General features: G+C 42.0%; 3 protein-coding genes across 3 annotated transcripts in view; 1 reads left to right on the top strand and 2 right to left on the bottom strand.

Moving 5' to 3' along the window:
• Positions 1-80: 80 nt before the first annotated feature.
• gprc5bb (G protein-coupled receptor, class C, group 5, member Bb) lies at positions 81-5,033 on the bottom strand. The gene is made up of 4 exons (XM_019889305.1): positions 4,357-5,033; positions 2,583-3,696; positions 1,247-1,359; positions 81-1,162 (listed from the first exon to the last, which is right to left on the bottom strand). Exons 2-4 carry the CDS (start codon positions 3,694-3,696, stop codon positions 1,118-1,120), a joined length of 1,272 nt encoding a protein of 423 aa, XP_019744864.1. The 5' UTR covers positions 4,357-5,033; the 3' UTR covers positions 81-1,117.
• A 5,202-nt stretch (positions 5,034-10,235) lies between these two features.
• LOC109527382 (somatostatin receptor type 5) lies at positions 10,236-16,188 on the bottom strand. The gene is made up of 5 exons (XM_019889300.1): positions 14,107-16,188; positions 12,913-13,053; positions 12,557-12,829; positions 11,011-11,157; positions 10,236-10,839 (listed from the first exon to the last, which is right to left on the bottom strand). The coding sequence occupies exons 1-5, from the start codon at positions 14,632-14,634 to the stop codon at positions 10,645-10,647; spliced, it is 1,284 nt and encodes a 427-aa protein (XP_019744859.1). The 5' UTR covers positions 14,635-16,188; the 3' UTR covers positions 10,236-10,644.
• A 4,919-nt stretch (positions 16,189-21,107) lies between these two features.
• pkd1a (polycystic kidney disease 1a) overlaps positions 21,108-27,662 on the top strand; it is a 64,476-nt gene continuing 57,921 nt past the window's right edge. The window contains 1 exon segment of the mRNA XM_019889215.1: positions 21,108-21,706. Within this exon segment, the coding sequence (XP_019744774.1) occupies positions 21,432-21,706 (275 nt within the window). The 5' untranslated portion in view covers positions 21,108-21,431.

Raw genomic sequence — 27,662 nt, 5'->3', positions numbered from 1 at the left:
ATATATATATATATATATATATATACACACACACACACACACACACACACACACACACACACAGTACTTTTTTGGGGGGGTAGTTTTTTTTAATTAATTGGCCAAACAATGGACCATCTGAGTCTTTTCCCGCAACAATTGGAATCAGCATTAGCCTAAAAAAAAAAAAAAATCCATACTGGACGTGCCCTAATCTTTTTATAATTAGTGACTAATCAATTTCAGCCAAATGAAGTAAACTTGGATAGTTGCTGACCTCTCACCGTTCACTCGGGTGCCATGACTTGTGGGAATCACCAATCTAATGAGATCCAATCGCAAGAGCTTAACATTAATTCTGCCTTTGCAAATAATATTCCGTTTTGAATAACACTGTCAGAGAAGTATTTGTTTTACAATATGCATATTTATGTTATTTTACTGTAAAGCTAAATTGCATCATACTGAACTGTGTTTATAATCATTTCGGTACTGTATTTAACTACTTCACTGTAGAATAAAGTCTCCGCTCTTGTTCTGGTCCTTACTAGATGAAGCAGGTAAAAAGTGTACCTAATGATTTCACTTTTGAGTGCATTGGTAAATGGCTTTTTAGGTTGCCCATGGGCTTTCCATTACATTCATGTGCACATGATGCAAGATTTCAGGCAGAATGGACCAATTCTCTACAATGTGGCTCAGATAACGTCCTGTAACACTCTTAATGGAAGAGCCAAATGGCGAGAAAAATCTTTTGTACGGATGTGCTGTGAATTCATATCCTGAAGGTTTAAATAATCTTCCACCCCAGGCATTATTAGCCCACTTCAAACACATCCTGTTAGCTTATTTACATATTCATACAGACATCTGCGCCTTGATAATATCAAAGCACTGTAAATGGTATTTATACCTGAAAAATGTCCTCAACTGTACCATCGCTGTCATTTCCAATCCTTTCGTTTTGAAAAAACTGAAACAAACTCTCAAAATGAAGAATTCCAACATGTATGCACAAACATTAAATGTATTGAGCTGTTGTCAGTCCACCCTGTATGATATGTTATGTCTTTTTAAATTATTACTCCTTGTCAGGCATCAGGAAATTCAGGACCATACATTATGACCCATTACTGCATTACCACAGTCGTCTTCCAGTGTAGTTAATCGGGGCGGTGGGCATCTATACGATGGTCAAAAACAAGTGAGTCAGCTGGATTCATTGTGTAGTTGTTGAAGAGTGACACATTTTGAAAGGCACACTTACTGTACCGCCATTCATAACAAGAGCCATCTCAGTTGGTTGGTACACGTGACCTCTGAAGGCGATGCCAGGGCGAACACTCCCGTGACCTCCCTTGTAGTTTCCACTTCGGAGACCTGAAAGAGTGAGTAAAGCAAAATCAAAGGTATGGTCATCCAATCAAATAAACGGTGCATCATTCGTTTGACTGTCAATATAGCATTGATCTTTTTTTTTATAAATTGCCCAAAGCGACTAGACGGGAGTCAAAGTAAGACTACAAATACATGATACAGAGCTTGAATTGATTTTTCAAAACATTTTGCAAGCTCTATGTTGTGATTGGTTCATGTACTGTATCGACAGTATATATTAATTTTGAGTGGGAAACTGTTCTTTTTATTCGTCATATTTATTTGCCACTAACGATTCAAGCATGCATAAAATGATGTTTTTCAAAATATTCTATCATTGTATTACTCTACAATGCCAACTCATGATGCTGTATTCGGTGGAATTCATTTTTATGACAAATCTTTCATTTCTCAAAACGATTTTCATTGAGATGTCACTGTGTGCAGAGTTCAATTTTGAATTCCCACTGAAATGATCAAATGGTTCTTTTCCTGATGAAGGAATATGGACTATGATTAAGCCATTAATCCACACAAAAGAAAATTATCTGCAGTTTTATGTGTCTGCTGATGTAAAAGGATGTTTGAGATCCAAATGATAATTTTTGTCAACCTTGATATATATACAGAAGGTATAGATCACTGACCAGTGCAATGCTGTTTCGACTAAACCACTTTTAAGCCTAGTTGAGTTTCATCTCTCCTCAGTTAAGTGTATGATAACCAAAACCAATGTGTCTGTCCTAAATACGACTGCTCTTTAATGCTTTTTTACAGCCATTCTCTCCGTCTGGTTTGTCCTTGTGCCTTGCTGTTTATTAGCTCTCCATCAGTAGACCCGCTTCAAATGAGCACCGAAGCCGCGATGACTCATATATCTCTCTGCCGAAGAGGATGTCAAATAATTAGGGCTTAAATCGAAGGGGTTGAATGGATTTTTTGGAATAGAACACATTCTGCGGGACATGGTGTGATTTTAAATGTTTGTCAGTTCCAGTTGTTCTCTCTTGTACTATTTGGTAAGATCGGCATATGACATTGAATGACAAAAAAAAGGCCCAAGTTTGTGTTTCTGGTTGCCTAGCGACTGTACATTTCCAGCTGCACGTTTCTGCTCCATCTTGATGTCAAAAGTGTGACCTCCATAGTTCCACTTGAAAGCAGAATTCAAACACTACTGGAGGAAATGTGTAACGACAACACACAGAGACACAACATGGGCGTACTTGCACCGTGCTCCTCCATCGAAAAGGCCTGGTTTTCCTGGAAGGGTTGGTGAGAGTGCGCCGGGAGCTCATCTCTGAAATGTGGAGGAGGCGTTGTCTCGTTGGTGTCAAAGAAATCTTGCCTGCCGCATTGTGAACGGTTCCAGAGACAGAGGTGGCTCTCTGGAATGCCGTGGAAGAGCAGAAGGATCCATCCCTGCACCACCAGGGCTACCGCCAGAGCGGGCTCATCCAGCAGACGGTCCTCCACCTTTCCCGCTCCTCCTCCTGACCTCCCCACTTTCCCCCTGATCCTCATTGCTTGGCTCCCATAGAGATAAAAGCCAAGCCAGGCCACCCAAAGCAACGCTGATGCCAGACTTGCCAGGAAAAGCCAAACTGCATTACACTTCCATCTCCTTTTGTCACCCTCTTCTTCTCTATCCTCGTCACTTTCACGAGCTGCGTCTACCACCAGTTCCCCCCCACACAGCACTACCCCTAGAGAGAGCCCCATGGCTATGAGGAGCAGCCCTAAGGTGTAGCTGCATGTCAGAGCAAAGTCCAAAGGTGGATACTCGCAAGCTGGATGACCCTCCCTGACGACAGTGAGAAGGACCCATTCAGCAGAAATGATCCCCTGAACCAAGGCCAATGCCAAGCCCAGTGCAGCCAGCGTGCTCCCCGATGGGCTCGTCTTCCCAGCCACCAATCTCCTGAGCCTCAGGCCCTGGACCAGCAAGCTCGAGAAGCAAAGGGCAAAGAGGGGACCCCAGAAGGCCCTGCGAACCACACAGAGGACCTGGTTCTTTCCCACAAGGAACGCCAGAGAGATGGGGAATATCCCAAGGAGTGTTCCCAGGAGTAGCAGAAGGGGTCCCACGCCAGAGCGCCTGGCCGGGTCTGAAATCGAGCGAAGCTTGATGAGAAGGAGCGTAGCGAGGATGAGAGAGGTGAGGCCCCCGCTGCAGGCCACCGCTTCCAAAACAACGCCCCACACCGACTCCAGGTCACACAGCACTCGGTAAGAGGGCTCCACATGCTCGCTACATCCCAGTGGGGGAGGAGGCGACGGGTGTGATGTGCAAGAGCCGATCAGTAGCAGGAGGAAGATGGGGAAACTGTTGACAGCCATCTTAGAGGGATGTTGAAAACAAGAGGAGAACCAGTTATGTGAGACAATGACAGGCAGGAAGGTCCGACGCATCACACACTGAAAAAATGGTGGTTGAATTAACTCAATTCTATTTCGTCAAGTGTTTGCATGAAATAAAATCATCTGGATCAAGGTACATTTTTTTGTGTCTAATCACTTGACATAATAATCATAATAATTTTTAAAAATCAGTGTAGGCATGAATATATGGAATACTGCTTCAAAAATGTCATAGATCAGACATGAATATTCTTCTCTTTAGAAGCACACTCATGCTCTCACGGCACAGAACAGAACTGATTTTAGCGGTGGGCAATAGTTTCCTTGGCAACGGGGAACAGCGTGGGCTGACATTGCACGCTGGGCTTTGAGAAGTCGAGCTTAAGAACCAAAAACACAGGCACACACACACACACACACACACACACACACACACACACACACATATATGCAAGCAATAATTATGCACCATTGTTCCGCCCCGTCGGAATATAATAAATACCCAAATTGGCATCATGTCGTTAACTAGCAAACTGGTCTTCACATCTAAATTGACTTTTAAAACTCAAATGAATTCTAACAAGCAGAGCAACACTTACACACCTATATATGATTTGAATGTTACATTTTCAGACTTACCTCTGATAGCTTGGCAGTTTCAATTCTTAATTAATGATAATAGATAGGCATCAAATTCTTCATGTCATCATTTGGAGAATTCGTCTAATTTGATTGCATAATCCCACTTCAAATCTTCAGGTTTGCTGCAACCCAACAGTGTCCATGTTGCATTTCAAAACGTCCTTTAAGTTTTTTTGGGTCCTGTGCTGCTCTGACACGGCCCCTTTAAAAAAAAACAAAAAAAACAAACACTGATCAGTTATTTACTACTCGACTACTTCTGCCTAATTTTCAAATGTCTCATTTGTCTCCCTTTCACTCTCTCTCCTTGTTTTGAACATGTCTCTTCGTCTCTAGCAACCACTGTCGTCCGTCTTCTCATCCCGGTCACTACTCGGTCTGCATGTTTCTCTCTCCCTGCTCCATGTTGACTGTGCGGAGGTGTCAACAGAGATGCAATCCCAGCTTTGCCGGAGCTCACCCACGTAGGGGAAGCAGAGACTGCTGGTGCACACATCCAACCAGGAAATAATGAGCACACCACTTCACACCCAAGGTTGTTTTTTTTTTTTTTTTCCAAACTTTGTGTTATTTCCCCACTCCTACTTCACAGCGTTCATCTTCACGCTGAATCATCGTTGAAGAGGGATGGCTGCCTGTTCATCCTTCCATTTTCTGGTGACGCCGCAGTAGATTAAAACAAACAGCTACTGGCAAATTGTTCACGTTACAGGTGCCCATAAAGCGAATCACTGGCGTGGTTGAGGAGGGGATTTGGGTAAATGAAGGCAGATGGTCCGTGCTCTGAGGCCACGTGGCCATCCTTGGAGGAAATGTTACATAACAGTTTATCATTCAGCCAAGACTCCCTTTAGGGCGGACTAATCTCCTGCCTTGGACATGCGCTCATGTCCATCTGGAGATGGAGAGGATCTGAAAGGGGCCATGACAATCAGCAGGAGCCATGGAACTTGGCAATCAAGCCACTTTGGATCAGTGTGGAAGAGACTGTTGCTGGCAGATACCACATCAGTGACGGATTATTGTCAGATACGAGAGAAGCCAAAGCTGGCTTGTGGTACACAAATACACTCTTGAGACAAACAAACACGTGTAAGGAAAGAAGAGCGGTAGTCTCATCCAGCTACTTAGTAAATGCTTACTAATGTGTCAGGCATGGACGTTACAAGACTGATGAAGAAGCAAATTGAACAAAGTGAGAAGTGCAGTGATAGATGACAGTAGAAAATGGATGGTTATGTGTTCCTGTGTTCCAATGTGGGAGGGAACAAATTTTCTTGAACTCTAATCTCCTTCAGGCTTTGGATTCAGAGGACAAAGGATCCTTTGGACTGTAAGTTAACAAATATCTGATGACAATTACTCATCCAGAGGTAAATGTGAACCGATGCATAACATTTTGTGGAAATCCATTCAGCAAATGGGTATTGCATAATGGAAAGGATACAACAAGGAACCATGGATCTCTGAATTTTTCCTCTCCAAATGTTTCAGGGACAAAGAAGTGGTTGGTTTAATTTTGCCTGGAACTGATCTCAATACCTGGAGTCTTTCTGTACCTTCCACAGAGACATAAAGACAACTGCTAAATGGAAACAACCAATACAAGTGCTGACTAATAGCACATTATCACTAATCTGGGTAATCTTGTCATCACTTGAGTCCATCCAATAGGACCTTGTCAATTATGGTCCATCCCATAATCCCTCCATTATCCCTCCCTTGTGACAATGATCCAATCGTCAACATGAACAGTGGGCACAATTTCTCACTTTCACCTTCTGTACTATCCAGTCTATGCTATGCCATGGAAGTGCCTAGGAAAAGGATTTGCCCTCTTCTCACATTCCAGAGTTTTTTTTTTTCTTAGTCTCGCCACTTTAATGTTTATTCCATCCATCCATCCATATTCCGATCCGCTTATCCTCACAAGGGTCGCGGGGGTGTGCTGGAGCCTATCCTAGCCATCTTCGGGCAGTAGGCGGGGGACACTCTGAACCGGTTGCCAGCCAATCGCAGGGCACACAGAGACGAACAACCATCCGCGCACTCAGGGACAATTTAGACTGCTCAATCAGCCTGCCATGCATGTCTTTGGAATGTGGGAGGAAACCGGAATACCCGGAGAAAACCCACACAGACCCGGGGAGAACATGCAAACTCCACACAGGGAGGCTGTAGCTGGAATTGAACCCGGTACCTCTGCACTGTGAGGTCGACGCGCTAACAACTGGACCACCAGGCCACCCACTTTAATGTTCATGATAAGCAAATTAATGTAAAGGCAAATATTACACAAGTAAATATAAAAAGCATTTTTTAAATGATGACTTTTTTTTTTACTAACCTCCTGACTACCAGGAAAAAAAATGTTGTCCAATCACATTAATTTTGAAATTCCCCAATCTATGTGAAGTAATTGGACTACTCCAAAAGACATTTTTGAAATTCCACGACATTTTTTAAACACTTGAATACTAGGCTCAAATACACTTAAAACAACTCAACATGTTCATAAGAGTCTTATAAATAAAATGCCAGCAGCATTTCAAGACAAAATGTGGTCGATAAAAAGTATTACTTTTCCTCTTCCCATAAAAAGTGCTTGCACTAAGGGAAGCCATTTTCTTACTTGTTCTAACCCCTACAAATTTGGTATCATTGGAAAGCACTGAATGTCCTCTTTAGAGTAACAAAAGGAGTTAATGCGACTGGGTGCACTGGGTGGGAGATATTTAGGTTTACAAATGTCCTCTACAGAGGACAAATTTGAACTACTGGTAGTCAGGAGGCTAAGGAGGGAGAAAACTATTTCAAGCTATTTTCTCCAGACCTGCTCAATCAAGAAATCACTTAAATACTGTAGAACCTGTCTGACAAAACTGAAGTTGGTCAAAAGATCTCAAAAAGCTGAAAACAAATACTGTTCCGTGTGTTGATGTAATTTAGGAGGTCTTCGAAGAATTATCCACACAGACTTAGAACGTCCAAAGTCAAGGTTAGCAGCACCTCATCACCACTATACACAGTGTTTAAGGCGCACTGCTTCCCACTCTTGAGATGTCAGCTGGTGGACAAGAATTTTCATTGGTCTCGCCGAAGGTTGATGAATTCATTTTTATGCCCACTTGTCTTTTCATGTTTAATGAATGAAATGGAATGGATTTCCCAAATAGAACGTGATGGAACCTGTCAATTTACGCAAGTAGTTGATAACATGATGGCTTGCCGACATATATTTGGTAATTGCAGGTAGTAAAAAAATGAACAATCTATTTTTTGGACAGTAGATTGATGATCATTGAAACAATCCCATATTGCATCCACTTTGACAATCTCTTCCCCTGCCCCTCCTCATACGCTTCACATTATCACACCTTAATTTTTACTAAAATGGCAGCAGAACGTCTATCAGGAGGTTCAAATGACATTTCCGTTTGTCAGCATCGATTGTTGGCTTTTAAATCAACAACCGAACAAATTTATGATTTGATACGTGTGATCTCAACACCATAAAGTTTGTGGTACTGCACTCTCCTACATTGTCAGCAACCTCTCATGTCAACATTCTTTTCTTGAATGAGTTTCAAAATGAGGGTGACTCATGGCTCATTAACTTTGATCCCTTCCCAGTCGATGCTGTGATTGAAAGTGCAGTGATGAACGATCTTGAAAAGGTGAAGGATTTCTGAACCGACAACATTGACCAGATGGCAGAAAGGCTCCAGCGTTGATGGATGATGATTTAAGCCATCAGTGCGGCGATGCTATGTGTTCAGTGATGAAAGCTTAATATGTCATAACGTATTATGTTTTCATGGCAAAGCAACTTGGGCCATGGTATCAATCAAGTACTGTACTGCACACCAAATGCAGAGCAGTTTAAGGATGGTTTGCAGCTAACCTCATTCTATACCGATACAAGTAAAGATTAAAGAATTTTGTGCTTATGAGAATGAGTGAGGTGATATCAACGCAGCCAAGTTCTATACAGTTTGTCTCACAAAATCTGTGACACACTTGCATGCATTCCACGACAGTTTTAATATGTGACAGTACCAAGCCAAAACATATGACCACAGCTTTTTATTTCAAAGAAACACAGAAAATAACAACAACACGATCAAAAAATAGAATGTATTTTGGTTTCCTGTACCATATAAATGCATTACAAATCAAATGTGTTGGTCATGTTCTTTATGTATGGAGCCTGAGGAAGAAAATTGGTCACATTTGAGAATTTTGTAACATGTCTTCACGTCACGTCAACACGTCACTTAAATTCACTATTGTTTTGGTTTCCTACCTTTACAATCCTTTAAATTCACTACCATCACAGCTTCTGGATACAAAATACACACAACGTAGGGGTGCACCAATCACAAATTTTCTGGTCGATAAACGATCATTAAAAAGCCTAACTTGCTGATCCCAATTTTTTCTAATCGCAAGATCGGTGGACACGATCGGTTTTAATTTAAGCAATCAACCAATCAACCAACCCCCGCAATTCAGGAAATCAGTACCGATCCCGGCCGACTGATGGGTGCACCCCTGATATGAAGTATGTAATGTATGTATTACATTAATAAACACACAGTCAACTCTCAATTTTTACTGCAAATAACACGGAGAAAGTTAAAAAGAGAAACATTATCCACAAGGACTCATAACAACAAATGCATCACATTCAGTAGTGATAATTTTACAGTTTGAGCCCTGCGAGTTCCAGGGACTCGCTGATCAGAAAAGTATGAGTCCCAATATGCATTTACAAATCAATCCACGCATCTGTACTGGTGCGGTCAAACCAAACACTTTCTCTTTGTTGTTCAGGGACCGCAAAGGGACTTGGCAGGCTATGTTATCTACTGTAGGTCAAAGGTGAGCATTTCTGGTTATGCGTTTCCATACATAGTTAACGCAGTCCACTCGAAGCAATCCCGGTGTATATTCACCCCCACGAACAAACGCACGTGAGACACGCGTGTTTCTGTCAGACGTCAGCAAATTGGGAGTCAGTCGGTGACGGACTCAGAATGGCCGTTGGTGCTGACCCGGTTAATGAATATTGCGGTGATGGACGAAAACCCACTTCCACTGGCACTTAGTCCTTCAGTTTTCGAAGTTTCCAATCATTCGTCATTTGCCAGCAAACCGAATGGAATTGTACATGTCAACACAAACATATATACTTTTATGAACACAAAAACACTTGCATCTAGAAACATTATATACACCCATATTTCATTTCAGCTATATTTTGTATATATGCTACCTGCTTGCCCCTTCTCACATCTATATCTCACACTTCTTTCATCCTCAGCTTCCGCTTCAAGAGTATGGCAAGATGGAGGATGGGACAAGATGCTGTTTCTAAACTCTTATCCACTAAAGTAATCCATTAAATTTCAGCTGCACCACTGAAAGATCATAGTGACAATAGTTAATTTCTTTTTTTCTTTTTTTTAAATTTTCAAACCCACATTTAAAAAAAAGGTACGGTAATTGGAAATGGAATTCAAATTTGCTTGAAAATGAACCTTTCTGCCCAAAAAATAGTTGACGTGAAAAATGATGTTAGGACAGAAACTAACACTGAGACTTAACACTGACACCAGATTACTATCTCAAAAAGTAAATTAGTAAACAGGAATAGTAAGAAAAACATAACTAGAAGTCATCATAGAAATCAACAGTATTTGTAAAAAAAATAATAATAATAAAAAAATGTTCACAATCACACCTACGGAGGATTTGGAGTGGCCAATCAACCTGCCATGCATGTTTTTCATATGTGGGACGAAACCAGAGAGAAAACCCACGCAGACACAGGGAGAACATGTAAACTCCACATAGAAAGGCCATGGCCGGAATCAAACCCTGCACCTCTCCACTGTGAGGCCGACATGGTAACCAGTTGATCATCGTGCGGCCCAACATCTATTTGCAAAACAGATTGAAATCTGGCGTTGTAGAAATCATGTCAGACAAACAATCTGAATTAGTAAAAGGACAATCAATTGAAAATCATTTATCAATGGTGCTTGACTTGAATTGGAGAGGAGCTGAAAGCCCCAAGCGTTCCGCTTTCATTTTGTCTTTCTTTCTTTCTTATTTACATTTTTATTTTCTTTTATTTTCTGGGATAATTTTCTGAGGATTGTATGTTACTTTTTCTGTATAACACTGTACCATGCCAATATGTTTTTTACATTTGAAATTGACAAAAAGAAAAAAAAGGAGAGGCATGAACTCCACCTCCTCTTCAAGAGGCCATATTCCCTAAGAGACGGCAGGCGCTGTTGTTATTGTGCTATTAGCAGGAATTTCAGTCGCCTTGCTCATGGAGGTTGCTGTAATTGTCGTGGTCCTGGGGGATTGCGGGAGTGTGGAGGAAGACTGCTTGCGTGTCGAGACGCAGCAGTGCAAGTCAGCAGCTGTGTGAGAAAGTTGGAAGCCTGAAGGCTGAGGAAAGATCTTCAACAGGGGGAAAGAGCGACAATGTCGTGAGAGGCATCTTATGGATGATCATGACAGGCTATGCTAATCCCTCAAAAACTAGCGGTGTTTTTCAGTAAATGACAAAACAAGAGTGTCTGCAGCTTGTGAATCACAGCTATGCAGAAAAAAACCTGTGCACTAGCATACCTGGCTGCTCTGGGGGTGGTAAGACACCTGATGTTTCGGAGAATAAGGGGCACATTCAGTTGGCATTGACCTCACTACACGGCGAGCACTTGGGTTGCCGTCATCCACGCCATTGGCATTACACCTCAACCTCTTCAGACACAGCACCTGCAGGCCCACAACAACAGCGTTAATCACTCAACCTCAAAGATGCTGCACTCATAGAGGCCTCAAAAATCGCAACAGACCACCTGGCACTGACTGCATCAGCGTGTGCCTTCATACAGAATCCAGTAAAACAGGATGTTGCACTTCACACAGATTATCACTTGTTGAACATCCCACCCTCATTCAGCATCACAGAACAACCTCGCACACTCTCTCAGGCTTTGATAGTACGTGTGGATTACATTATGGATTACAGGGGTGGGCATTGAGAGGAGCCACATGAGGTGGCTTGGGCATTCGAGGCACGTCCCACTGAGAGGCCTCAGGGATGACCCATGACACGCTTCAAAGGCTCATTGTCCCGACTGTAATAGGAGCAACTTGGGATACACCCGGATGAAGTGGCTGGGGAGAGGCAAGTCTAAGCTCCCCTCCTAACCTTTTGCCCTTGGATAAGCAGAAGAAAATGGATACCAAAAGACTTGAGCTTTTTGACAGAGTTGCCAAATGGGAATCGACATAGGAAGGCCCAAGCCAACAATATTATCTAGTTCACCATTGTTGCCCAGTTGTTCAATTTCTATGTCAATTCTTGTTCAAATATTGATTATGTTCAGTACTTTAACCTCAGATGACACATAATCAAGTCATTTGTGTTGTTGAGTAAGTCTTATCTTGTAATTTGACATGCATCTTGATGATAAACACAGTGTATGCAGAAAAAGTGGTTCAGATTGCACGACTTTTATTATTATTATTTTGTCATTTTATGTTAACTGTTCTGTTGATGGAGGTGCGGGCACCCGCAGCGGCTCCTCTCTCTCCTGTGGTTGAGAGGTAAGAAATTTCATCTGGTGCTGTATGTTGCACATAGAGCACATTTGGCAATAAAGTTGACTTGTCTTGACTTGTCTCAACCCATGACCTTTTAATATTTCCAAATATATGTTTAGTTGTTGTTGTTGTTGTGTGTGTGTGGGGGGACGTTTTTCTTGGATAACTCATATTAGTGATTGTGGGACGGCATAGCTCAGGTGGTAGAGTGGTTGTCTCCCAACCCAGATGTTGTGTGCTCAATCCCCAGTCCTTGTGACGATGTGAAAATGTCATTGAGAAGAATACTAACTCCTGATGCTGCACTGTCGGTGGGTGAATGAGGAGTCACTGTTAAGTGCTTCGAGTAGCTCTATACAAGTCAAAGTCCATTTGCCATCAATGTTTTTTTTTGTTTATTTGTTTGGTTTTTTTTTTTTTGGTCATTACATTTTTTTCCAAGTGCATTTCAATGAGCATCCACGATATGAGGGTTTTCGTTATTCCCGTTAGTCCCTCCCCCCCGCAAATTGCAAGGTTCTACGGTCGACATGAAAGATGAGCTAAAATTAACTCATCAACGTACCTTTCTGAAGCTCTGTTTGAAGTTGTCACAGAGGAAACCATAAAGCAGAGGGTTGGCGCAGGAGTTGGCATATGACAGGATGACTGCAAAGAAGTATATTCCTGCGGTGGCACTGGACTCAGGGATGATGACCACAAGGTTGATGATGTTGATGATGAAGAACGGCAGCCAGCAGAGTACAAACACCACCACGATAACCACCACCATGCGTGTCACCTTACGCTCAGAACGCCGTCGCGAGGTGAAGCCCACTCGCACTCCAGAGGACTTCACCTGCAGGAAAATAAAAACACATGTAGGAATGCTATGAACACGAGCTGATACATACATACACATAAATACACACAGACACACACCTTGATGACTATCAACAGGTAGCAGAGGCAGATGATGAGCAGGGGCACAAGGAAGCCCACCGTGGTGGTGTAGAGAATGAAGGCTGTTGACCACATGTCTTTTGGCTCTGGCCAGATCATGTTGCAAGAGTTGAATGTGTCCTAAAGGGACATTTCAAAACCGGTTACCTGCACATTGGCTTACATGGGCAAGAGGGATATGAGAAAATCATCAGTTAGTCATCTCTTTTGAATGTTTTGAGACACAATTGGATTCAGAAATACAGTATGAGATTGAATGTACAACCCCCACTAGCTCTAAAGTTGGGACATTGTGTAAACTGCAAATAAAAATGAATACAATGATTTGCAAATTCTATCCAACCTATTTTCCGGTGAACACACTAGAAAGACAACTAACTTAATGGTCAAAGAGCTCAATTTTATTGGAGTTTTTTGGTGCCAAGTCTGGGCTTCCCTCCTAAATATGTTAAGCAGCCCAGCCCCAGATAAGCGGTCGAGAATGGATGGATGGATGAATAAAAAGCTGGACTGAACTGAAAGGAGTTGAGAAAAATCAATGGACAATATATCTGTCTGCCTTATACTGCTCCCAGGTGGTTAAGGAGGGCACACCAGAATGAGCAGTGCATTCGCCATTCACTTGATGCATTGTGACAAAAATAGTTTCATTCTTTTTGATTATATATCTTTGCCATGACTGTATTTTTTATAAAGTTACATGTATATTATGTAGTGTTTTCCCCAAATTAAAATACACATTACAACAGTTTTTTTGGATGGGGGAGAGGGTGGCAGTTTAATGGTATTTCCACTCATTTTCAAGATTTGAGATTCAAGTGTTCGATCTGGTAATTAAGCACAAAATTAGGACTTATGATATTTTGTGTGTTGGTTTGACAATAAAAATCTTTGAAAAGTTGAAAAAAATATGTCTGAGTGTATGGGGGGGGGATACGGGGGATTCAATAGCTATTTGTTATTTTAAATGATATTTAGGGATCATTTTCACACATACACAAAAAAAACAAAACACATTTGCATTTCGTCTCAGGACAACCAAATTTACACGAGTGTATTTTCATTTATTGTGTGTGTTTTTTCCCCTCCCTCTTGCGGGTGGAGGAGCAGAAAATGTCCTCCAATTCAGGAATGATCCATAAACCAAAATGTTATAGGACCAGTGATACGTACCTGCACATCAGAGAAGACGACGACAGGTAGGACCACCACAAAAGAGACAGCCCACACCGCTGCGCTCACCGCCTTGGCAACGCGCGGGTGCCTCCACTTGGATCCCCTGATGGGGTGCACAACGGCCAGGTAGCGGTCAATGGACATGACGGTGAGGCAGAAAATCGACGTGAACTGGTTCATGGAGTCCGCGGTCATGACGAGCCGACACAGGAAGGATCCGAAGGGCCAGTAGGAGAGCACATTCTGCGTCGTGAGGAAAGGCAGCCCGATGATGTAGAGCTCGTCGGCGATAGCCAAGTTGAGGATGTAGATGTTGGTCACCGTTTTCATGGTGGCATAGCGAAGCACCACGAAGATGGCCAGGCTGTTGCCGGCCAATCCTACCACGAAGACTGTGATGGAGATGACCGCGGTCATCAGGGTGCTGCCCCCCTGGAAGGGAACACTCTGCGCCAAGTCGTCGGAGGAGCCGTTGTTGAGGGCAGAAGTTGGAGAAGAACGATTGAGCACATCCACTTGTTCCATAATCGAGTTTACAACAGGCTGGGTGACTCGGTTTTGCTGCTCACTTTCACTTGCACTTTTGAATCTCTCCCGAAGTTCTCAAAAGAGTAAAGAAAGAACGTCTCTCGGCTAAGAGCGTGAGCGCGGTTTCTGTTTTCTGTTGCGCGCACTGGTCGGATTCTGGAAAGCATTCAAAATGGGATGCAAAATAGGCAAGCGCCACCGTCGCACTCCACATAAAACGTAGGTGTCGAGTATCCTATTGGAAGCACAAAAAAGATTTGTCTCTCAAAGGATTATGAGTTGCAACCAACCATGTTTTCGCTTCTTGACAAAAGTGATGACTGACGCCGCTCCAGCTGTGCGTCAAGGTCGGATTCAGTCACGCTCGACTTTTACGCGCGAGAGAATTTGAATTATTGATTTTGACGAGGTTGCGTTGCACTCAAGTTCAGTGTGATGTACTTCTTGTTCAGTGGATTAGTCGCAAACATTAAAAACAGGTAAACATACAAGTATAAAGCACCTTAAAAAATAAAATTAATGTAAGAAAACAAACAAGTATAATCCATTATCTTGTGGAGAAAATGAAAATAACAGTAAATACAATCAAATGTTCTTAAAGAATAGAAATAATCAACACAAACGCTTACCACTTACGCATACGCAATTTACACGTGTGAAGGAAGAAGGGAGTATCATTTTCACATAATTTTAGCAATAATGATACATACATGACCCACTAAATTTCACTTTGGAAATCGATCAATTTTTACTGATGTGAGTCTTTGAAGTATTGGGAGTTTTTATCATTCACGAGGTAGCCTATTAATTGTTTTTAACTCATATATTTCCACTTATAATGCCAAAATAATTTTGCCGTTATGTGTCAACAATGAAATTTCATGATTTGCAACATTCTGAATTCTGAATACACTAATTACATTTTTCCATATAGAGGATTTTTCTCCAATTTCTTAATATGACCTTTCCATGAAAACTAACAAATGCATCTTAATGTTTTAAGAGTTCCTTTCTTTTTGGTTCTTTTACAATAATAGTCATGTCACTCAGGATGTCTTTGCCATTACTGTCACTGGAGGATGCCTCATGTCAAATGAAGGCAAGTCAAAACGATTTACTGTACGCAGCTCGTAATCACAGAAGAGCCTCAAAGGGCGTCACAGGCTCAAATTTGGAAAAATATTAATGACATCCCCTAATCTAAACCCTCCAAGGGCATTTCGTTGTTGCAATACACCAGAGGTATCTGTCATCTGAAGTGCCAGGATGTAGCAGGTATTTTTCCACTCACAGAAGACTGCAAAATAGATGGTGTTATTTCCGACATGTATGAATTTGTGAACATGTCAGAACAATGCCATGTTGTTATTGTTATTATAAATGTACTGAGACAGGACTGTAATGGGTTTAGTGAATTAGGCTGATTTATGCACTTGTATCTGCGAAACACATGTAAATTGTGAACCCCACATGGCTGCTATTAACCTGTTCATGTCTTCACTGTTGCACACTTTTGTATTTACAAGCATGGAAGAATTGTATTTCAGTGGGCCCTCATTAAATATTAAGTCCATATCACTGTATATGATTTTTTCCCCTATGAGCTTAAGAAAAAGAATCATCTTTTTAGGTCATGTACAAACATACACAAAATTAGACCTCTGAATTTGGCCCATTGCAGCAAACACACACTGGAGCAAGGAGCTGTTGAAGTGCCCAAGATCAGTTTGGGATGTCGGTGTCTTGCTCAAGTGGCAGAGGACCTTAACCACTTGACCACAGCTGTCTATATGGTGACACTCAAAAATTTTAAATCATCAATAACATTTACAAGAGAGGGCATGGCTTCCTATGTGCACATAGGAAAAAAAACAAGGTTGTTTTCATTATCTGTAATTATCTGAAAATTACCCATAAACTTATTTTATTAACAGCCTGTGTCCAAATTCACAGGCTAGGTCCTCCGAAGGCCACATTTTCGGCTAGGTGACATCATTTCTGGTGGAACTCAACTGCACGTTGTGTCCAAATTCATATTAAGCCTGCCAATCTGCCACAGTTATTGCGCTCCACGGAGGCTGCATGAGGACGAGCCTTTGAAGGCGTCGAATGACAGCGCGTGCGAAATGTCTTTCTAGAATTTGGAAACAAAATGTTGGTCGAGTGGTGCAGGAAGTGACGTCATGCGAGCCTGTGAATTTGGACACAGCCACAGCGTCTGGCCAACTTGCTCAGCAGGCGCCATTTTGCAGCCCAGCGGATGTGATGCACGCAATGCGACACTACACACAAACCACACTACTGGTGCACGTTTCCTTTCTACACCCTAAATAATAAGAATTTCATCATGATGCTGTACATATGGATTGGAAGGCGATTTTGCCACACACACACACACACACACACGCACGCACGCACGCACGCACGCACGCACGCACGCACACACGCACACACGCACACAGAATCGATATACAGCTGCAGACAAAACAGATACATCAATTTGCTTATACGCTCCCGTAACCAGCACATGTACTGTAACCTCCATTTGCACTGCTGGTGGTCTTTTTTTTTCCTGGTATTTCTTCTCTGCAGGGAACAATGGAGAGTGGCATGCCTACCACCCGCTAAGTCACGAACTCATCACGCATTCACACACACACACACACACACACACACGCACACACGCACACACACACACACACACACACACACACACACACACACACTTTGGGTTTGAAGATCTTTGCATCAGGTGGGTTGGGGAGAAAGCGCCTCCTAATAATGTGCCTGTGTATATCAAATCCCCTGGAGCGAAACTATCACACGATAGAAGGGTTGACCTTACTGACCTGTCAAGGGACATTATTGTCCCGTGGGCACCCTTTTTATGTTTTTCCAATTTTCCAGCACAAGGACTTGAGGGAAACACCAGATGCTGTGATTGTTTTATGCAAATGGACCCAACATAAATGATGGGAAATTACGTTGATGTTTTTTCAAGATGACCTTTGTCTCAAAAGGAAGGCAAAGAAGAGGAGAATAACTTCTTGTTTCGGACTCACAGTCACACTAAGGGAAAATTAAGAGCAGAGACACCTCTCTCACCAACTTTTTTGAAACTAAGAGCTCCTTCTTGGTTACTGATTAATGCGGAGGGCTACCGGTTTAATAGTATGCACTTTTGAAATAAATTTGCTCAAACTACCTGTGTATGTGATGATTAATGATTAATGATATTCATTTCTGAGAAGACACTGATCACATTAGTCATTTCTCACAATAATTATGAAAGAGATAAATATCAATTGGCCACACTTTATTATAAATATCTGCCAGTGTACACATTTTGAAATGATTGATTCTACAATATTCCCGGACAGTCACAGTGTCTAATCACTGGTGAGCTATTTTTTGGAATAGGGCTCCCTGGTGTCCATGGGCACCATGTTGGTGACCCCTGAATTAGAGTGTCCTTTGGTGCAGAAGACGAGTGTTCGAATCCAGGGTCCGGGTTTCCCTATGTGAAGTTTGCGTGTTCTCCCCGTGCCTGCGTGGGTATTCTCCGGCTACTCAGGTTTCCTCCCACATTCCAAAAACATGCACGGTGGGTTGATTGAACACTTTAAATTGTGAAAAAGTGTAATTGTGAGTGTGAATGGTTGTTTGTCTACGTGTGTACGAAGACAGCTGGGATAGGTTCCAGCACGGTCGTGACCCTCGTGGGGATAAGCAGATCAGATAATGGATGGATGGATGGAAAACTCCAGCCACATTATTAAATCCAACGATGGTTCCTTTTCATTAATACGTTTGTTGCTGAAGGTACTGAAAATACAGTTGTTGTTTTTTTAATTGTTGTTCATTTGCTGCCTAGTTAGTTTCTACTACCATGAGACACATCACACACACACACACACACACACACACACACACACACACACACACACACTCATACTCACACAATAATGCGTCTGCATTTTTGGGATCATGGTAAGAATTACTACTTTTGTCAAACTCATTTATTCATAGTTTCCTTTTATGGGCCAATATGACTCTGAAAAATCACACTTTCGCTATTTTGTATTAGTTGTGTACTTTATATCCTTTTTTGTGTTAATGCATTGTCATGTAATATTTTTCTCTCATAAATGCTGTATGTGGTTCATTAGTGGGAAAACAATGTATTTAGTCTAATTCCATCAACTATAATGTGTTTTTTGAGTGACAGTGTGTTCAAGTCCCTTGAGGAAAAAAAAAACGGATGTCCCGGTAAATTAGTTAATGCTATGATTTAAATTTTTTTTTTTTTTTTAACATTCATTACAAATGCAGCAGTTCTTTTGCGTTATACCGCAGCTCCTTTTCCCTCCTACTCGTGCATCTACAGAGCCTGCTTCAGTGGAGCCCTCCTCCTTCCTGTAGCCCTACAATAACACATCTAGTGGCCTCAGTAAGTGCTGTTTTCCTGCCTAGACCCATGGACCCTCCCCATAACCAAACAGAAGCTTAGCTCATTTTACCTTCACTCAACCCAGACTGGACCCGTCCTGGCCAGACAAATACTAAATAATATGTTTCAGGAGTAAGGCCAAACTGGTTAATCAGAACAGCTCCACTCATCCTTCAGATAAGAATAAAATGTACGTGTCATATTATACCGGGATATTTTGGAGAGGCAGCTCATTTTATTTGGAACCTTTTTTTATATTCTCTGTAAATGTCTTTGGGGTATTCAAACAGCCTCAGTCGATGGCTGAGAATGCCACAAGCACCAAACAGGCTTCAGACCTGCAATTCAAGTTCGTACTACAAATCACATCGGTTGTGGTGTGAAATTTGAATGCAGACCCTGTTCAAGCATCTAAACAGGTTGTGTAACCATACACCGACATTTCGACGAAAGTTTTTGCAACAATCACGCTGTCTTCTCAGCATCTTGAGAGACGGCATCCATGAAGGAGGATAAATTATCCTGGCAAAGGAGAAGCACTCAAACAGATTTTGACATATTTGTAAACAGCACATGAGAGAAATTGGCCTGGTTTGCTCATGGAAAAAGTCTTAATTAGATCTCTGCGTTCAGCTCATGAAAATGGGAGCAAAAACCAAACATTGCTGAGTCCCAATGTGCACATCGTCGTCCAAAATCAACTCTTCATTTAATGATGCCACGGATTTCCCGGCGATGTTGAAATCACACATGATTGCGTTTAATTGCTCTGTTTAAGAACATGAACACCACAGTGCATGGAAACATTACATTTAAAGGAGAATAAGATTAAGACTGGGAACTAAACACTAATTTAACATTTGGATTGCTTAGAGTCGCCAGATACGCTGCAGGCATTTGATTCAAAACCCTTTAGACGTCTGCCTATCTCACTTTCTTTTACACTATGTTCATGTTGTGCTTATTTCCTGTTACCTTTTCTTTTGAAAACCCAGTTCCTGTAAACTTCTTCTTGTATATGAGCTTGACTTACTCTGTTGCAACCTCATTGTTTTCACCTGTTCCCTGCACGATCCATCTTATTCCTACATCGCATGAGCCTTTGTGTGAAATGGATGCGCAACTTCCAGTAATGAGAAACTAGCGTTTTGGTGACGCGGAAACTGTTAGTGCGAGTCCACCTTATATGACAGTTACAGACTTTAACAATGTGGGAATGCCAGTTGTTGCCACTTCCTGCTAATGCAACGCAGCAGCAGGATGATGTAAAAAAAAAAGAGGCACGCGACACTGTACAGTCACATTTTTAAATGCGCTCCGAACTCGCTTGATACGTGAGGCAAAAACCGCTTTCCTGTCCATAGCATCCAAAATATTGTGGCGGCCCTAATAATTTCAGGCGTTGACTAAATACTAAAGTGTTGTGTCTCCCACACACGTAAAAACAATATCTGACGTTCTCGTGGCACTCAATGTCACCCAGCAAAATTGTTGTTTGTTTGTTTTGTTTTTTTGCAATGCAAGCAGCAAGTCCATCAGCACAAAGTTTTGCGTTTTGCAGCGCCGTACCTTTTCTCCGCAAAATGAAAGGGGGCACAGGTAAAACGTTGAGGTCTTTTCAAACGAAGGCTACCAAACTATTTTTTTTCCTGTGATCCTCATCCCCAGGAAGGCGCTCGAAACTAGCTTTTATCACAACATTCTCTCGTTCTTGTCCAGTGAGCCACTTCAAAATATTGCTCATAGTTCCCAGCACGCCAGCGACCCTCGTGAGGAAATTGGATTCGAAAATGGATGGATGGATTATATCTCATCATTAAGTGATATTAATTTTAACACGTAAATTTGAGCGGGTTTTGCTGGGCTGACCTGGAATGAATGGCATTTAAAATTAATTTCAAATTAGAAATTCAACATATGCATAAAAAATTCACTCAAGAGTTTGATTTTTCAGATTTTTTTGATTTTTTTTTTAATCATCATGTAAAATATTGCATGTGCTCTGGCTGAATAAGTTTGGGAAGCACTGCAGTGGATATTCAGCGGTGGTTTGTAGAACTGCATAATGTGGAAAGAGGAGGAGGAGAAGGAGGAGGAGAGAGGAAGTTCTAAAACTTTTTTCTTTTTTCGTCAGGGAAAGATTCCTGGAGACGCTCCGTTAGTTTTTCAGAGGAACGGGGAAAGCCGAGGAAAACTTTGGAGTTTACCTCGTCCAAAAGTGGATCCTTCTTCAATCGCGGATCTCCTCACATGAAACCCGAGGCCAAAAAAAAGTGTGTTTGCTTTGGTCCTTTCCAGCCTGCGAGGACTTCCACCATCAGATGCGATGAGATGTGAGTGAGCTATGCCTTGTGGAAATGGAGCGACTGTAACCAAGCGAAAACATGGCGTCTGCGGGAGCAGCTTCTACTTCTTATCCAGCCTGCTGGTGGCTTTGTGCTGCTTGGAGCCGTGGAGCCTCGGCTCGCAGACGGCCGCGGGCAGGAGCTGCACGCCCTGTCCCGTTAACTGCAGCTGCACGCCGGCAGGGCCCCAGCAGGGCTGCGTGGTCAACTGCTCCAACGTCGGCCTGGAGAGGGCCCCCGGAGCAGCAGATATCCCCCTGCTTACCACTGTGCTGTGAGTCCAATTAACCACATTACATACAGCGTGCTGTTGTTTCAATGTGGGAATTCGCTCAGCAACACTATTGCTAACATGGCAAGCAAAAGGCAACTTTCCCAGGAGGGGGCCGCGATGATGTTGTTTACTCGAGCCACATCCAACGCGTTTGCATCATCCACGACTTTGAGTTGATTTCTTTCCTCTTCTCATCATCACCATCATCAGAATCATACTTTAATTATTCACATCTTATTCTTAGGATCATTGTTTGCAAGTTCACTCCTCTTGCTATTTTTTGCTCAAAATTTTGGGTATCAAGAAAATAGCGTTGCTGCCATTAGTATAAACCAATCATAAACATTAATTAATTTTGCTATCCATATGTGATTTATTTGGAAGTGATTTACTCGTAAAAAAAAAAAACAAAAAAACAAAAATTGGTTTCCTGTTTCCCAAAATAGAGGTCTAAACGTGCTGTGTGAGATAATCAAGTGCGCTGTAGCAGTTACGTGTTATTGGTCAGATTTTTTTTTTTCTCACAACAAATAATGTATCTTTGTTGAACAAACTTTGCCACTGACATACAGACAGGCAGAAGAATAAAATGCAGTTAGATTATATGGAAGAAGATTGGCTTTAACCTGCGTTGTTACCATCCAAACAACAAAATAAAAATCGGTTTGTGTTCGATTAAGCGAGGGAAGATTTTCTAAGATTTGGAGTAAACTGAGACAAGATAATCCTTATATCATAATGTTTACAGATTGTAGCATTTTTGTTTAGGGTTGTACCGTGTGATTTTTCTCATGTAAAATATTTGAGCTCAATAAATGTTGTGAAGCATGCACGCACAATATGTATATTGGACTGACAGTGTCGTTGAAGTTCCAGTGTTTCATCAGACTGGAAATTTGTAGCATGAAACTTCATGGAATTAGAATGCCCAATGAAGTTGTGTGTGTGTGTGTGTGTGTGTGTGTGTGTGTGTGTGTGTGTGTGTGTGTGTGAGAGAGAGAGAGAGAGAGAGAGAGAGAGAGAGAGAGAGAGAGAGAGAGAGAGAGAGAGAGAGAGAGAGAGAGAGTGTCTGAGCCCTCTATTAGAGGTCATGATGCCAAAGTCTGTATTTTCTTAGTGTACGTGAATGTGTCGTCTTGTGGTACTTCAGAGTGAAGCCAGTCACCAGAAAAGTGGAACTGGACTTTGTGGTGTGGATCAGCATGCTGCTCTCTTGTGCCGCTGCATCAAGAACATTCTGTTCTGAGCAGACGCAAGCCACATGTTGTCAATTATTTATTTCCCTTCAAACCACCTACTCTCATTTAATTTGTACTTGTAGCATATAGAAACTTCATTCAACAGGCACCAGAATAACCTAGATGTCAAAGTGATTGACTGTGAAGTCTTCTGAACTTTCATCACCTTCTTCCACCTTGCATTCAGACAGCATCAAGTGAAATGATTAAAGTTGATTTTTTCATGTGTATGTGTAGAACATGGTTATCCAATGCAAAAGTTAAGACATGAAAATATTGAAACTTTTGGCAATGCATGATTTGTCTTAGTTAATCTACTGCATAGTTACAAAGAAAAATGAAGGACTTGAATTTTTAAAGGAGATGAAATTGTTGTGCTCACGATAATGATGATGCCACTTGGAGTGAGTTTATTTATACTTGTTTTCAGTTACATACTGTGATGGAAAAAAAACCACACTGTTCAACAGCAAGTTTTAATCATAGATGGATGGCTTTATGTATTTTTGACACCAATTTAAAAAAAATGACTTTACTTTTTTTTTTTTTTCTAGCACATCGCGTTTTTGTTTTTAAAGGAGAAGTCAACTCAAAAATGTTCTTGACAATATCGTACTCACACTCCTGCCCGGGAATTATTTAGTGTTCCATTAACTTGCCAGGCATGTTTTTGGAATGTGGGAGTAAACCAGAGTACCCGGAGAAAACCCACGGAGGAACAGGGAGGACATGCAAACACAGGAAGGCCGAAGCCGAAATCGAACCCTGTACCTCTGCACTGTGAGGCGGACGTGCTAACCAGTGGAACACTGGGCCGCCCGCATAATCGTGCTAATTCCAAAACTCTCCTCAGTGCTGCGAGAACACCATTTATACAGTATTTGTCTATGACTTAACAATGCTGTGCAGATTCTAATGATGTATTGTATTGGTCGACGATGGTGTAGTGGTACACTCACCTGACTTGTGAGCGGGCAGCGTGGAATCGGTGCCCATTCACAGTTATCACTGTATGTGCCCTGTTATTGACTGGCGACCATTTCAGGGTGTAGTCTGCCTTTCGCCCAAAGTTAGCCAGGATAGGCTTGAGCATCCCCCCCCAACCCGTGACCCTGTTCAGGGAAAAGCGGTGTTGAAAATGGATGTATTGTATTGTAAAGGCATCGTAAATGTTATCAATGCCATGTCCATGTACAGGGGCGGCCCGGTAGTCCAGTGGTTAGCACGTCGACTTCACAGTGCAGAGGTACCGGGTTCGAATCCAGCTCCGGCCTCCCTGTGTGGAGTTTGCATGTTCTCCCCGGGCCTGCGTGGGTTTTCTCCGGGTACCCGGTTTCCTCCCACATTCCAAAAACATGCATGGTAGGCTGATTGAACACTCTAAATTGTCCCTCGGTGTGAATGTGAGCGTGGATGGTTGTTCGTCTCTGTGTGCCCTGCGATTGGCTGGCAACCGATTCAGGGTGTCCCCCGCCTACTGCCCGAAGACGGCTGGGATAGGCTCCAGCACCCCCCGCGACCCTAGTGAGGATCAAGCGGTTCGGAAAATGAATGAATGAATGAATGTCCATGTACAGAGGACGCCACATACATGCAGTTCAGCACTTGCAGAATCACATTTTCACACATTTTTCTTCAGTATTTTAAAATATTTTTTGGGGTGGGGGTTCCGTTCCCTCCCACTCCATTTTCTCCCCTGTTTTTTCATATATCAGTGTTTTTTTTGGGGGGGGGTGGAATTTGGGGAGTTCATTTTTTTTCTGTTCATCAATGCATTTCATTGTGCCTCAATTATATGCAAATTTTGGCTATTGGTGGGCTAGCCTGGTTCCTATTCCAACCTGCAAACACAAAAAAAAAGTTCTGAATTTAGTTTTTAATCCTAGGGTCCATGTGCATGTGCAGAATTTTAGCAATACTCTCCATGAACATGGTACAGTATATTATAAAGGATCATATGAGTGTATCATTATTATGAAATGCAGTGAGTGTTAAGTATCATTAACTAACAACATCACAAATGTTTTACAGAAAACCACCAAAACCGGTTCATTTTATGACCGCTATCGGGAATTACTTTTCCAAATGTGAATGGAATCTGGCTGGAGGGCAGTCTTGAAAAAGAGTCTTTGGTGTCTTCGGCCATGCTTGCAACTGTGTGAAGTAGCACATTTGCATAATAGTGCTTTGAACGGAATGCTAATATATGCAGGGGATAACGACCATGGCAAGGCTCAAAATGACGTTTTTTTTCTTTGTGGAACAATTCTTTACAGGTTAATCTCAGGGACCAGAAGCAAAAGCTTTCTTGAACGATAAAAATATGACAATATAATGGGTGAGTTGAATGTAGGGCTCCTGCTATTTCAAATATTCGAATTTAAGTACCCCACAAAAAATTCTATTGAATAATCAAGGATTTGGATAAAATATATTTATGAATATATCTATGCGAGGTGAAAGAGAAATTACGAACACAAAAGAGACAAGACATTTGGCTTAATAATGAACAAAGAGAAATTATTTCTCAAATTCACCTTGCGCATCCACTGAAAAAAAGAATCCTTTGGATTTAATTAATTCACACATGTACATTGGTTGCAAGTGATTAAACTGTAGGAAATCGATGTAATTTTTCTTCCTTTGTTGAAAAATAAACCTTTTAATCATGTACCAATGAAAATCAAGTACTTTTTTTCCCCGTCTGGCAGGAGACTGCATTTTCTTGTCGCAAAGCAAATTCAGTGGGGCAATCTCCAATAAAAATATTCATTTTAATTCCAACTTTGCCTTTCTTGTCTCTAGTCATTAATTAAAAGAAGGCATTAACAGCCTTTATGCAACTTCACTTCAGATTTAGCATGTGACTTGATAATATCGTAGTTTCATGGCTTTGTGTATATGAGGTGAGATTATCTGATATGCGCCTTCTAGTTGATCACAAATATTAATATGATGCATATGATCCGTAACGGTATATAATAAGAGCATTTGTCAATCCAATGCTAGACATTGTTGATACATGCCAGTGGCGGCACGGTAGCAATGGTGAGCAATTTAGCACCATTGGTGCCGACCTTTTGCATTATAGTCGGTGAGCGCACTGATGTTACAGTTGAGGTTATGCTCGCTTACGACTCATTTGACAGTTAGGTAACGGTGAGTGTTCCGGTCTCGGTGTAAAAACGGGTGCGTTGTCATTTTCATGCCAGGGCAATGGTCTAGTTCAGCGTTTTTGTGAATTTGGTAGATGTGCTAGGCCTCACTGCCCGTTAGCAGTTGGTGCATCTCGGTGACAAAAAGAAGACTATGTTTTAGACAAGCTAAAAGCAGCACAGGTGGTGTCACGTGATTTTGGTGTGTTTGATGAAGGAGCAGGCAAACAAATTTGGCGCTCCGCGGACTTGTGCTGTGATATGTCACCGGATTTCATTCATGAATGACACAAGCGTCAGGCAATTCCTTTGAATCATTCTCGAAATCAATTCATTGAACAAAGTATTACCAATATCATCTTAAAAATATTGTTACAGCACCCTCATCACTGTTTCGTCACACATGGCTGCACAATCGGAGGTGCAAGGCGCTCTCCAATTGCCCGCGTCATATGCACAGCTCAATGCATCATCCATCAAGGGGAGATCTTGCAATTTACCCACGTGCCAATGTCATGCACTGACTCCAGCGAGTCCATTTCTGTTTTTCCTACTCCGGCATACTCCGGCGTATTCCACTCCGCCACCCTGATTTTAATGGGATGTCGCCACGATTGGCCGAGAAAAGGCTCGGTGCATCCCAAAACGGCACAAATGCTGCATTACACCCAGTTCTACTTGTGTAAAATCTAGCAAAATACCACCAAGAGAAAGAAAACTCCACCTATGCGCACAGTTAGGCTGCACTTTGCGCTAGATTTGCGCTGGGACCTAAAATAGACCCCTTGGACTCATCCCTATTGTTAATTCTACTGTGGTCAAGAACACGTTGTAGGGTTACTATGGCAACTATGCATACACACAGATACACACCGTACCTCCTCCCCTCCAGATAAAGTTATCATCACAATCATCTTCGAACACACACACACACACACACACACACACACACACACACACACACACACACACACACACACACACACACACACTGGCAAGCTCACGTTCAAACACAAATATTGAACATATTGACCGTGTGTGAGGGAGTTTATTGTGTTACCATGGCAAGAGTCATTTCTGACATCAGTCAGTGAAATGCAGACAGTCCAGGGGAAAAAAGTAATAATGCCATCGGACACTAACGTAATTGTGTGATTCTACCAGCTTCTATTTTATCTGCGCTTTATTACATAAGACCCGCAAACCAACCATCGCGCCAACCACGCACTCTGTTTATTCATGAGGCGAGGCTGGTTGCAGCGCTAGCAATAGAACTGCTTCCAATATTTTATCCCTGTGATCAAGCTAAATGTGGTCTTAGAAACACTTATTGGTGTGATGTACTGCAGCTCAACATCACTGCAAACTTCTTTATGAATACCACTCTGCCATTATCAGTCTGAACTGAGCAGTCGTATCTTTGTAAAGCCAGGATTTTTGACACAGATGACTCATAAAGTGAGATTGTCCAAGCGTACTTAATGAAGTGGCCAATGTGTGTGTATCGGCCCACAGGCAATGATTATCCCCACTTTCCCCCCCACCAATTGTTCAACATATTGC

Source organism: Hippocampus comes, unplaced genomic scaffold (genome assembly GCF_001891065.2).
Source record: "Hippocampus comes isolate QL1 unplaced genomic scaffold, H_comes_QL1_v1.1 scaffold86, whole genome shotgun sequence".
In the NCBI taxonomy this organism is placed as follows: Eukaryota; Metazoa; Chordata; class Actinopteri; order Syngnathiformes; family Syngnathidae; genus Hippocampus; species Hippocampus comes.
This window is presented reverse-complemented; position numbering and strand designations above follow the sequence as displayed.